At 52.6% G+C, this 13,048-nt stretch overlaps 1 protein-coding gene across 1 annotated transcript; it reads right to left on the reverse strand.

Moving 5' to 3' along the window:
- Positions 1-775: 775 nt before the first annotated feature.
- Trib1 (tribbles pseudokinase 1) lies at positions 776-8,789 on the reverse strand. The gene is made up of 3 exons (XM_041672471.1): positions 7,851-8,789; positions 5,511-5,803; positions 776-3,114 (listed from the first exon to the last, which is right to left on the reverse strand). Exons 1-3 carry the CDS (start codon positions 8,208-8,210, stop codon positions 2,649-2,651), a joined length of 1,119 nt encoding a protein of 372 aa, XP_041528405.1. The 5' UTR covers positions 8,211-8,789; the 3' UTR covers positions 776-2,648.
- Positions 8,790-13,048: the final 4,259 nt, after the last annotated feature.

Raw genomic sequence — 13,048 nt, forward strand, 5'->3', positions numbered from 1 at the left:
TGGCCCATGTTTTCTAAGTTTTTCCTTGTTTTCATATTTATACTTACAGAGTGGGCAGAAATGCCATCATTATTCTTATTATAATTGGGTCTAAAGTTGGAGGGGCAAGTGTCTTCTGGAACCTACATGACCCTTTATCAATATGAACGAAGGTGATGAAATTCTGTTGGGGACCCTGTGACACTCTGTGGGGGTATTAAGAGCTTTCTCTAATTCTCCATCTCCCTAACCTAAAACACTAAAAGCCAGAGAATTCTCATTGTTTTTTGTCCAATTGCTATATAGTCCCTTGCTATATAGTCCAGGCTGGTCTTGAACTCTTGGCTTGCCTGTCTCAGCTTCCCAAAGTATTGGGATGACAAGACAGATGTCAACCGTCCATGCGTGTCAAAAGCCAGCCAGTTCTTCAACCCCAAAATCCATGTTATGGTCCCTCCAAAGCTTCCAACCCAGCTCACAGCATCCACAAACCACGTTTCGCATCTCAGTCCTGCCCACTAAAGCGGACACGCTCAACGACACACACAAAAAGCAGATTCCAGGTAGGCATATCAGCACGTGCCTTTAATCTGTGTGAGTTCAAGGCCAGCTGAGTCTGCACAGCAAATTACCTGTCAACAAGGACTACTGTCAAAAAAAAAGAGAAAACAAACAAAAACCCAAACCACTCTCCTGTCTTCTGTGAGACACTAAGCCCCTGAAGTCAACCTCCCTGTCTTTGTTGCCCTGGAACAGCTACAGGAGTCAGAGTGCCAACGAAGTAGACTCACCACAGTTCTTTATGAAACCAGATTTATTAAAAGTTCTCTACAAGTCAGCAACAGTGTGCCACTATCACCTTTCCACATGCTCACAGGACACCTAGTGTTTCCAGCTGTCCAGGCGAATGCCTGGGCCAGGCCCAAGTCCTCAGCCAGGGATCACAGATACAAGAGCTGGGCAACCCCAACCGAGGCCTGTCCCTGCTCCACCTGGGTCCCACCATCCTGTCAAGGTCATATTGAACAGGCAGGCATTCACATTTTACGTGGCTCTGGACACACAGGTTCCTCAGACAGACACAAACGACAAGACGAGCCTTGGAGCTGAACGACAACAACTGGACATATGTATAAAAGGTAAAATGTATATACAAATATAAAGTACACGGTACGTGAGGTATACACGGCATTCTCACAATGTTAGTAGTCTGCCTAGGCATAGCCCTTGAAGACGCCTGCCTGCTTCTGGGCCATTTCTCGAAATACAGTAATTCTGTTACCCGTTTAACCGCCTGGTGTCAGCACTGTCCCAGACAGTGACTGCTATTTCATCTGTATTTTTTTTGCTTTGTTTTTTTAATGCGACTTCCGGCAGCTTCCCCGGAGAAGTTTGGTTTCTTGCAGGGAGTTAAGTGTCCATCTCCAGAAGCATTCAGGCTGAGGTTGGGTTCCCACCTGTGGAAGCCAAAGCAGGGGATTTCCGGTAGGCAGTTAGAAGCCAGAATTTGTATCGGAAGAACGTTGAAGTCCTTTCCGGCTATGTCTTCGAGGTTCACTCTGTCACGCCAGAGACAGCCATCAGGATGGAGTCACAAGCCACACAACACACGAGGTCCAAAGAACCCATGGGAAACTGAAGACCCTGGATGCCAGAGACCCAGCATACTCATGGGACAGCGGTGTCCAGTTTCATTCTGAATATTAGTCTGACAAGCTTCCAAAGACTGTCTCAAATTCTTTCTTTGAAGCCCAAAGATGGTTCACACATGCTCCAGACAACAGGGTGGGAATCTCCTCACCCCTGTCCTCAGACACAAAATGTTCCACCCCGAGACGGTCTTGGGGTGAGGCATAAAGCTGAATGCTGTGTTTGACGAGTGTCTCAAGAGCTAACAGATACCAAGGGATCAAATTAATTTTTTAAAAAAACATTGCTGTCTGACTGAGCTCCGAGGGTTCTGAAACAGCCAGGGGTTTGAATCTCCCAATATTTTTCCACACTTAGCTGGTAAGTGCTTTCATGGCTGCCCAGGACAGGTTCCAAGGTGGGTGGGGGGAGGGGTGCAATATTATTGCATAGGCGGTCTTGGCAAACACTGGGGGGGGGGGGCGAGTCTGGATTCAGGCAGGCTCCGGAGCTTCTCAGTCTGTTCCAACATTGGAGCAGTCAGAGGAGAGTGTACAGCAAGGGCGAGGGTAAAAAAAGAAAACTGAAAAACTTCTGGTCAGAGAAACTGCAGCAGCAAGTAGAACCTTCAAAGGTGGCAGGTTTGTCGCCCCGACCGATCAGCCACCTTGTTAAAATGCCACCGTGTGATGTGCTTCCTTCCCCGTTCAAATGTTCAAGTTCATCACCCCTGATCATGTGGGATGGCCATAGTCTTTCATTAGCTTCCAAACATCGGACTCCCTCGTATCCAAGGCTGGGACAGGCGTGGCGGTTCATCGAGAAGAGGACACCTCTGCAGAGCAGCTAATCTGAGTGAGTTCTGCTCAAATGAAGTCACTAGGCCCAGAGAGGCAGCACCACACTGAGCCCCATGGGGACAATTGTGCTCCGTCCCCAAATCTGGCTGGCACCATGTAAGAGGGCCTGCCCGTCATTAGAAATGGAAATGCCATGTGTGAGAATTATGAGGTTTCTGAGGTTTTTTTGGGGGGAAGGGGTTAGCAGAAGAAGGAACTAATGTCACTGTCCTCCTGGTACTCGGGAACGATCTGGTCTGAAGTTCCTATTTCTGAGTCAATATACCCTGGTTCCAAGACATACTCGAACCAGGGATGGAGTAAGATCTCGGGAGCTGTGAGTCTCTCAGAAGGTTCTCGTCTCAGGAGGCTGCGGATGAGGCACCTGGCTTTCGGGGAAACATGCTCGGGAATGCAGAACTGTCCACGGCGGATTTTGGAGAAAAGGGCACTCGGGTCTGAGTCATGAAAGGGGTATCGTCCAACCAAAAGTGTATAGAGCATCACCCCAAGGCTCCAAACATCGGCCGCCTTTCCAGAGTAGGTCCCAGTAGTGTTGAGGATCTCGGGGCTCACATAGGCTGGGCAGCCATGTTTGTCTGAGAGCGCATCGTCTTCCCCCTTGATTATGTGTGTATCTTCCAGACTTTCCAGTCTAAGCTGGGTTCTGTGGGAGACGGAAATGAAGTGATTATTTTCAGATCAGCTGCCATGGGAAAACAAGGCCTTCCCAATAACAGTGCCCAGAGGCACTAACAGCCAAGGCCGCAGGAATGTCATTTACCCCTTCATCTAGTAAGCGTTGGCCTGCAAGCATCCAAGACTAGCGATTTCACAAACCAATACAAACTGCAATAAATATTTGCAAAGTATTGAGAGCGCCCGGGGCGGAGGGGTATGATGCAAAGTCGCAAATAATATTCATGATGCTAGAGCTTGTAAGAGATATCCTAATAGGTTACACAACTGACAAAGTTCACATTGCAGAACGGAGAGCTGGTTTCAGGGGAAGACTGGCATGTTCTACAAAAGCTGTCAGGGAAGAACAAGTGTCTGTAGCCTCCTTCCTTAGGTAGGACCTATGTATCCTACAGGTCACTAGTTTCTCACTGCGACACTGACTGCCCAGGCTGGTGACACTCCTGTCCACACTAAGAAAATTTTGTTCACCTGAGTCCTATCTGCAATAACTATAGTGGGGAAGAGGCGAGGAAATGCTTGGTTGCGTTTTGGGGGCTGTTTCCCTGTACAGAACACTTAGCCAAGACAGAAATTATGGGAAGAAACACAAGAGGCTGACGGATCTGAGGAGTACGGGGCCCCTGAAACACCCCAGGGCTGCAGATCAATGGACACTTTATCCTATACGAGAGTCTCTGTTGAAGAAGACATTGGAGGATGTGAAGGAAAGCACAGAAACCAAGACTAAAACGGAAAGAAACTGTAGTCTAGAAGACGTCTGGCCAAAGGCCCGCTTAGGAAGCTGCAGGTGCCTCCGCATATAGAACCAGCCACCCACATCTCCTAGGTCCCCCACAGCCACACGTGGGACACCTCTAATATCCGGTGCCTGCTTCTCCGAGAAAGAGGCCTCTTTCAGTAATTCACTTGTTGTGAAGTTACACACAAGCGTTTGGTCAATTCCTTTTCCTCTCAAAGGTCTGGTGGTTTCTTTCTTTCTTTTTTTTTTTCTTTTCCAGCCTTCCTGTTCCCTGGAGTGTAGCATACATGTGCTAACTTCGGTGTGTCCTCAGCATGACCTCCCTGTTATGTAAAATACCCATTGGTTCTGTAAACGGAAAATATGACTCAACCCACACTGTCTGCCCCTGATTGGCTCCGGTAGTACTAAAACCCTGCACCTGTGCTGGTTACATGAATAGCGTCAGCCTGCCGTTGCTTAACCCTCGGGTTACCAAACCCTATGCCCATGACACTGGCCTGTGCAATGCAGATTTCAAAAGCCAGTGAGGAGGTGTGCAGCACATGTTTCAAAAAAAAAAAAAAAAAAAAAGGGCATCACTATTATCAAAGAAGCACATTCCAGGAACTGGACACTTCTTCACAGCAAACAGTTCGCTTCTCTTTGCTAATCAGGATGTTTCAATAGTTAGTGCGATGTCAGATACAAATGCAAGCTTGGAGGACTTCAGCCTGGGCTTTTTAGGGGGCCCTGGAGCTAAAGGTAAAAGTGAACAGGTAGGGTTAAGTCCTGTGTAACTAACTATATTCAACAAAGTAACTCACTGCCACAGGACAATTCTACAGTTCCCATCTTCCTACCACAGATGTAGTATGTCTACAGAATGGAGCATACAGTCTGTCTCACATAGGTCCCGAAATTCTCTTGGTGAAACCTCCACTTCAAATCTCAATGTCTCCCCAGTCCCTTATCAGGCACATCTTGTCCTTGATGAGGTAAGCCAAGAACTATATTTAGCAGAGCATGCTAGCCAACTTCCATTTATTATTCAATGTGGTTATTTTCTGAAGATGGAGCTGATGCGATTACTAAAAACTCACCAGAGAATGAGAACAAACTATTAAGGGGTATGGGGGTGGGGGGCAGGCTGAAATAGAGCAGGAACGCAGTGTGGTAGGGACGGCTGGAATCCTGCAAACACAAGAGCCTAACTAGCTCTGTAATGCCTTCTAGGCACACAAGAGCCACTTGCTGGAAGCAAGGACTTGACCACCTCTTGGAGTACTTTTTTCCCCCCAGAAGATTGACCTTTCTGACAAAGGGAAATAAGCCTGTGCCTGGGACAGAAGCAGGAAGGGCATTTGGTCAACAGGCAGTATCCACAAAAGCACCAGGGTGTCTCTAGGCTTCACTACACTCCATCCACCAACAGAGCAGACGATAAACCAAGCCTGACCACGAATTTCCAGAAGCAGAACTTAATGCTAAACCAGGAAGACCCAAACCCTTGAGTTTGGCTGGCTCACACCTAACTCTATGACCTGTATCTTTGGTTTTTGTTGTTTTTTGTTTTGGTTTGGTTTTTTGTTGTTTTGTTTTGGTTCCAAAAGGCCACAGGAGGTGCTGTGGCAGCTGCTCACCTCTCCTCTGTGGAGAAGACAAATTTCCTAAGCTTCAGGTCCCCCAGAACGATGGCCGACTGGTGGCAGTGGGCAACGGCGGAAACAATCTGCTTGAAGAGTCGAGCAGCCTCCTCTTCCCGAAGCCTTTTCCGGCTCCGCACATAGGAGTGCATGTCCCCAAAGTCCTTCTCAAAGAAGACATAGGCCTTGCTCTCCCCGAGGACCACCTCCACGATGCCGGTGATGTTTTGGTGCGATGGCAGCTGGATGTAGGGCCTGATTTTGTCCTGGTAGTGTTTAATTGGAAACACCTGCAGAGAGAACGCAGTCTGTTTAGGGGGGCCGGAAAGTCAGGAGCTGCCCCCCAAGTCCTATATGAAGCTGGATTGAAGTTCTCAACCTTTGGATATTCCATTCTCCCTGCCTCTTATGCAGCTCCACTGCTATAATAATCTTTTTTTTTTTTTTTTTTTTTTTTGGTTTTTCGAGACAGGGTTTCTCTGTGGCTTTGGAGCCTGTCCGGGAACTAGCTCTGTAGACCAGGCTGGTCTCAAACTCACAGAGATCCGCCTGCCTCTGCCTCCCGAGTGCAGGGATTAAAGGCGTGCACCACCATCGCCCGGCTATAATAATCTTAAAACCAGTCACACCTCGGGATCTGGGCCAGCATCTTCCCTAGCCTGATGTCTTTTTCCAAAGCCTTTTGTCTTTTGGGGACTGTCAGTTCCTGGGAGTCAAGGCCAGCTCCCTGATGTGGCTCTTCCTACCAGATAAGGCTGTCAGCAGTCAAGGGAATGGACCCCAGCACCCCTAAGGGTGAAAAGCAGCAGTTAAACGCACATGTGTCCCCGGCAAACCCAGAAGGCTCAGCACAGCACAGTCAAGGAATGTGGTGACTTTGCAGCCTCCAAGGGGAAGCAGGGGCAGCAAACATGCAGAGCTGTCATTAGTCAGAAGGAACTGATGACTGGGAGGGAGAGACTGACACGGCAGCCTTAAGCAACCTGCTTATGGCTGTGACTCAGGTAGAAGCAGCCTGGAGTTACCTTCTCACAGGAGGGGATGGGGCATCTCTGAAAGGCCGTTTCTCATGTTTGTTTACATGCCCCCCCACTTGCCCCACCCCCAAAACGGGTAGCAAATCCTCTAAGAAGCTGCAGGCTGGTCTCTTTAAGGACCTTTTGTTCAGTTCGGTTACTCATATCCTAGACGCAACTGGAAATGGTGACACACGGGCTGTCACCATCTGGATCCAGCTATCATCTGCTCGGAGGAACTGGAAGGGGTTGCACAATGACCCAGACCCACCCCACCTCTGAGGTGGCTGCTCTGGTACCAACTGGGGGGGGGGGGGATCCCTTTGTTGTCCTCTCCTCCCGCCCCATCCACCCCTCCGCAAGTTTCTCTCTCGAAACTGTTCTCATCCACCTAGTTTCTTTCTTTCTCTGGGCTTAACCATCCATCTGAGATTTCACGCGGGTGGACAGTAGGTGGCAGCAGCAAGCGGGGAGGGGGGAGTTCAGGTGAGTTACTGAAAACCCAGGAGCTGCTTTAACTCCCGGGAAATGAAAGGAGTCGGTGGGGCTCTGGGTGGGCCGGAGGTGTGAGTGTCCGGCTCACAAAGCGCAGAATGCTCAAGCCGTCCTCGGCTACCCAGGACGCTTGATAGGAGAGCTCTCCCCAGGAGACCCGGATCATCCCGTCTCGTGTTTTATTCCTCCTAATGTTGCAATGAAAATTGCCGGTCCCAAACTAAAGAGAGTCCTTGAGAGCTTTTCGGCATTCCTACGCAGGCCAGAAGCCCCCCCAAGCTTAAGACCCCCTCCCACCACTCCCTGGGGTGGGCTGTATTCTGGCCCCAGCAGGAGTTCAAGCCACAATTCCCTGGGTAAAAGCCCCACACCGTCTAAGCACAGCCTGTATCCATGAACCTCCGGCAAAGAGCTTGTCAATTGCTCCAAGCCCCAAGGAGGCACCCACTGCAGGGCGTCCTTCCAGGACAGGGGGAGGAGGTGGGGGATGAGAGCAGGGCAATGGCATGGCCCTGGAATCCACTGCAATTCCAGACTTAAATGGAACGCCACGCGCTAGCAACTCTGAGCGCCAAAGAAAAGAACAGAGATAAAAGAACTGAACCCTGCACTTCCTCTAGACCGCCGAACCCTCACCCTAACACTCCACAGGAAACCCCTCAACCTCCAAAAAAGACGAAGCTGACCAAATCCCTCCTTCTCAGACTCAACGCCCGTGTCTGCTCTGCCAAACCCAAGCGCTGGCCAGAGCGTGATCTGGGTGGGCAGGAACCCAAGCACTTCTGTAGACCACCCAGCCCCAAAACCCCCGCCCCAGGATGCTTACCTTGCAGCGCAGCTCGCGGCCGGTGTGGATGCACAGCGCCCGGGACACATGCTCGCGCTCAGCTAGGGGCAGCAGCAGGTAGTCGGCAATGCGGCTGGGCCCGGGTGCGCTCGCACCGCTGCCGCCGGTACCCTGCGCGGAGGGCGGAGGCTGCGGACTGCAGGGCGAGCCCGGGGGACTGAGGTAGTCTGGGGGGCTCGAGCACTCAGAAAAGCGCGGACACTTGGCCGCCACGGCCGCCGCGTCGTCCGCGTCCAGCAGCCGTTTGGCCGGGGTAGCCCGGGCAGCGGGGAATAGTAGAGCCGGACCCCGGGGCTGCGAGGCGCCGCTGAGTGCAAAGCGCACGGGACCGACCCGCATCGCGGCCCTGGCCGGAGCGGCCCCGGCTTTGTAAATCCCCGGATCCGCGCTGCGACTTCTTCCAGCCCTCGGGATGGAGTTTGCAGATGGAGCTTGGGTCGGCCCCCAAGAGGAGCAAAACGAGAGCCGTTCCTGTAAGCTGGCGTTGCACACGAGGACCACGCTGGCCACGCGTCCGAGAGTGGGAAGCTGCGTGGGGTCTCCAGACCCCAGCAAGCACCAGGTCTGGGCGCCTCGCTGGCGGCGGGGGCCGCTATTGTTGCCGAGACTGTGGATAGTCCGGGACGTGGAGGCGGCCCGAGTTCCCGGGTGCTGAGCCTTGAGGACAGGATTCCGCAGGCACGGCGGCTTCCCAGAGCAAACGCACTTCCCAAAGCAATTAGTCTTGAGTAAAAGCCGGCATAACTTTTCCGCGCCGCTCGGGATCCTGCGCGCTTCTGGGCTCCGGGCGTGTGAGCGAGCGAGACGCGCTCAGAGAGAGTGACTGAATATGAGTGTGTGCGCTGCACTGATCCTAGCCAGTGCACTCCTTCTCCTTTTCCTCCACCTCCTCCGCCTCCCGGTGACTCACGCTGTATACTCACACACACACACACACACACACACACACACACACACACACACTCACAGGCCGGGCTGTGTAAACAGTTGGGAAGCCGGGTTGTGCAATGAGGTGGCTGCGACGACTCCGGCCCCGTCGCCCGGCTCACAGTCACCGGAGAGGAGGGAGGAGACTTGGGGGAGGGGTAATGGAGTTGGAAGCCGGGACAGTGGGGGTGGCCAGAGGCCTGGGGATGCTCCCGACAGCGCGCGCCTGGGCGCAGGTGGGAACGTCCTGGGCCGTCTTGGGCGCGCGCACACGCCCCACGGGCTAGGCTGGGCAGCAGGCGGCGCGCACCCTACCGCAAGCCCGCGGGCTCCGCGCTGGTAGCCGAAGGAGGGGGCGGAGGAAACGCTCCCGTGACGTCAGGGGCCCGGGGAAGTGGGCGGGAGGGGCGGGGCGGCGGGGGCGAAACGACTGCTGATTGGTGCGCGCGCATCATTCACACAACACAATGGATCGCGAGCTCCCGGCCGGCGCGCGCACCTCGGGGCTCCGCACCGGCAGCTGGCTGCAACCCAGCGGTCACGCCTTTACTCCGGTGGGACCTCCCCGCGGCTTTACACTTGGGGAGCTCCCGGTGGAGCTGTGGGCGCCGCCGAGTCGCGGCTACAGCCGGAGGAAGGGGCGAGAGAAAAGGTGATGAATTCCATTATCAGTCATTCACCCCCCACGCGGTAGTTCCGGGGAAGACCTGTGCGTGGTAGTGAATGTGGCTTTTTTTTTTTTCTTTTCCTGCCTCCTCCCAGCTCTAATCCCCAGCGTCTGTTCGCTTCCACAAATAGAACCTTCTGTTGGATGAAATAAAAGCAAACACTGGGCCTTCTGCTCTGCCTCCACCTCCACGCCCCTCCCGCGCCTGCCACCCGCCCGGATAGCACGGAAATAGCTTCTCCAGGCTCCTGGGCCGCCCCTTCGCGGTGACTCGCAGAAAGAGCTTCCTGAGCTCCGGCCGGTGGGAAACAAAGGATGTGGGGAACTGGCGGAAGGGGCCCACGTGGCAGCCGCCAGATTCCTGTCCCCTCCCACCTCCGTACACGCCCTAGGGTCTAGGATGCCGGTGCGGTCCAGGGTATCGGGGACGTTCCCACAGCCAGGGATAATACTACCTGCACCCGGACAAGGTCGTGTGTGTGTGTTCTTGCAGCATGAGTTGGGTGCTCTTGAAGCTAGTTCTGGAAACAGCTTGCAATCACACTTTGTGTTGTTACGTTTTGTGTGCGTGTGTTGAGTTTTTTTTCCCCCTCTTTCGCACACCAGGTCAGTTTGGAGTCCCTGGATCCTCACTCAACATTGATACCTATTATCAAAGTCCTTTCTTGTACTTATGCTGAACAATTAATTTTCTAAAACCAGGTCAAGCCCAAGAATAAATCCTTTTCATTATTAATTCTCCAGCCATTCGATAGACGCTAATTAAGCATCTCCAAGGGCTAGACGCTGGGGATTAGAAGATTTAGATTGAAACGGTAATGTTGATTGGCATCAGTTGCGGCCTGGGGGTAGGGGTCCGGAGTCCTTGTGCTTAGCACTTTGCACAGATTGCCGCACTTTAAGGCTCGCTTAAAAGGGTTACATTTTGCCCCATTTGATGAAGAAACGAAAGCCTCTTAACCTCCTTGCTGTGTCTCCTTCAAACTCTAACGTTTCCTGAGCCTCCTGCCAAGGTTAAGTGAAGCCCTCGTGCTTATTGTGTACTAGCGGAGTCTCGGAAGAGACTACAGTTTGCGGAGAAAAGGAACCCCTGGGGAGGCCTCCGTCTGCAAGGCGCGCTGGACTGGGGATTATGAGAGCGGCGCAGAGAAGAGCTGTGAACTAACTTCGGCCACAAGGGGCAGGGAAGCGCAGAAGGGCAGGGCAGCTCCCAGGAAGGCAGGGAGCTGGCTCTTCTTCACAGGTTGTTGGAAGCAGGTCTGTTTAAGAAGTTTCTCTAGACCCTGAGGTTTTCTACCTGACCGGATTCTCTCCTGAGCTGCCAGCTGGGCGTCTGTTACTGGATGGTAAAGCCAGTACGGTTCTGGGTATTTTAACCGAATGTTGTACATTTACAGCTCCACTGACCACCACTGACCCATGACACCTCAGCTAAACTGTGTGCTCTCCTACCCTGCTGGATTCCCGGGGAGTCGCTCCTCTTGCCCAGTGGGAGCCTCTGGAAGACCATGCTGAGGTGGGAGGCAGAGGAGAGTTACCTGGAGACATACTTCCCTGGCTTGGGGTGTCCAGCTACAGCAGTCTGCCTGGTGATGATGATCCTCTCCCCGCCCCCCCCCCCCCCCATCCACCCTTCTCTTTGAGACTGGATTTTCCTCCCTGGTTGCTATAAGGGCATATCAGAAGCTCTTTTGGAAACTGCCTTGGCTAAGAAGGTCACGCTGTTCTTCTCTGGAGGTCACATCCAGTGACTCTACAGGAGAAAGGATAATGCCCCGGTCTTCTTGCCAGGGCCTGAACCACCTCTACATTTCTATTTTCCAAGCTCGGAACTGGAGGCAACCGAAGCCTTCTTAGATTGTGGTGAGCCCAGCTATTCCTGCCCCATCCACCTCCTTCTCTGCCTTCCACTTCCTGCATTCTGTTTCTCCTTTCCAAACGAATACCCCCTGGGGAGTGCAGCCCTCTGCAAGGGGCCCAGGGGCCCAGCTCACCGCAAGGATTCTGACTCCTGGGATCAGGCGACACCACCTTGTTCTCCAGTCCTAGGGTGACAGCAACTTCCTGATGTTAAATTCTGAGTCACCTAGGCAGTGTGCTTTGTTCTTTTTTATTCCTGCTTTTCCAATACCTTTGGAATCCGTTCCCCATATTAAATTCTTTCTACTAAACTTGTTGACCTGAGTTCTGCTTCCTTGTGTAGCCCCTCCTCTGCCTGTCCCCAGTTTGGTGCAAGGCTGTATACTGGATTCCTGCAGTGAGCTTCTGAAACCATCCTATCAGCCAATGGCAAACACCTACCATGTGTCAGAGTACCTACTAAATGCTGGGGTTACAGGCATACAGAAGGTAATGCTGCCCTCTGCTCCCTTAATCCAGTTTTGTTTTCTTTGGCACAACTATAAAGGAACTCTTGAGACTTGAACCTGATCACATCAGGCAGGTCCTAGCCTCACACTGAAGGACTCACAGAGAAAATGCACACCCCCCACACTGGGAAAGTAGACCTTCATTCTCAAGACTGTCTTTCTGATCTCCTGGTCTCTTGTCCTACCCACGCCAGGTCCTGGCAGGGCCCCAACACACCTGCCAGTTCACACCTCTGCCCAGCTCCCCATAATGTTCCCTCCCACCTGAATCTTGCTTCTCCTTCGGCCACGTGAATGGGCTCTTGCTCGGCCTGCCATGCACCTGTATTTCCCCAGCACCCGCAGTGAGGGGAGAAAGGCATCCAAGTGCAACGAAGCTGCATCTTCTGTGACCCTTTCCACTGGGCTGCACTCCCAGGAAAGAGAGGTCCAGACCTTCCTCACTCTAGTCCCAGCTCAAGGTCTGTCTCACAAGAGGGGTTCACCAAGTTCCCCTGCAATGAGGGCCACCCACAAGGACTGCAGGCGGTAAGAGACTGTTTAAAAACCCACATTTGGGCAGAGGCAGGGCTGGAAATTTCACGACACATTTCAGAGTCCAACCCAGAGCCCTGGAAGACGGTAGGCTATAGGTGGCCCAAGAAAGCAGGGATTTAAGCTTTGAAGCTATGTGTGCAGGGATGGACACACGGACCACTGGCGAGCCTGCCATCGGGAAGGACAAGAGCAAGGGACAGAGGTTGTCTTGGGTTTGGTCCTGGGTCTTTCTTTGCTGCCAAGTCTGGATTGAACTTCCGGCTTCTCAGGCACCGAGCCTACAAGCCAACTGCCTTTCTGTACCTTGCTTGCCTCACCTGTGAAAGGGTATAAGAAAGACCTGCTTTTCTTTCCCCGCCAAGAAACAGATTGAAGCATAGAAAGTGCTTTGGGGTACATGAATGTGAAATGACCAGGATTATGAAGGCTTGCCATAGGCCAGAATTCAAAGGCTTTTCCATAAAAACCCAAGACAATGAATAAAACGTATTAGTCAATAGGATGCAAGCAGGAAGTAATTCTTCCCGGCTAAACGGTGATGTTGGCTCTATAACAATGCCTACCACATGGTGTTACTGGCCAGTGTCTCTGGTACATTGGCAATGTGAGTTAGAAGCCAGACTCATCGCTGATTTGGGGTGTGGGTGTGAGCACATGCCCTGCATGGCCCCAGCAAT

This window comes from Microtus oregoni, unplaced genomic scaffold, assembly GCF_018167655.1.
Source record: "Microtus oregoni isolate MIOR12 unplaced genomic scaffold, Mior012 000022F_ref0000154, whole genome shotgun sequence".
NCBI lineage: Eukaryota > Metazoa > Chordata > Mammalia > Rodentia > Cricetidae > Microtus > Microtus oregoni.

Bases quoted from the DNA above. Each gene is read 5' to 3' on its own strand.
- Trib1 (XM_041672471.1), bottom strand. From the start codon at position 8,210: ATGCGGGTCGGTCCCGTGCGCTTTGCACTCAGCGGCGCCTCGCAGCCC. The intron at 5,804-7,850 runs GTAAGCATCCTG...TTCTCTCTGCAG, and splicing joins GCCGCGAGCTGCGCTGCAAG to GTGTTTCCAATTAAACACTA. The intron at 3,115-5,510 runs GTGAGCAGCTGC...CGTCTCCCACAG, and splicing joins GTCTTCTCCACAGAGGAGAG to AACCCAGCTTAGACTGGAAA.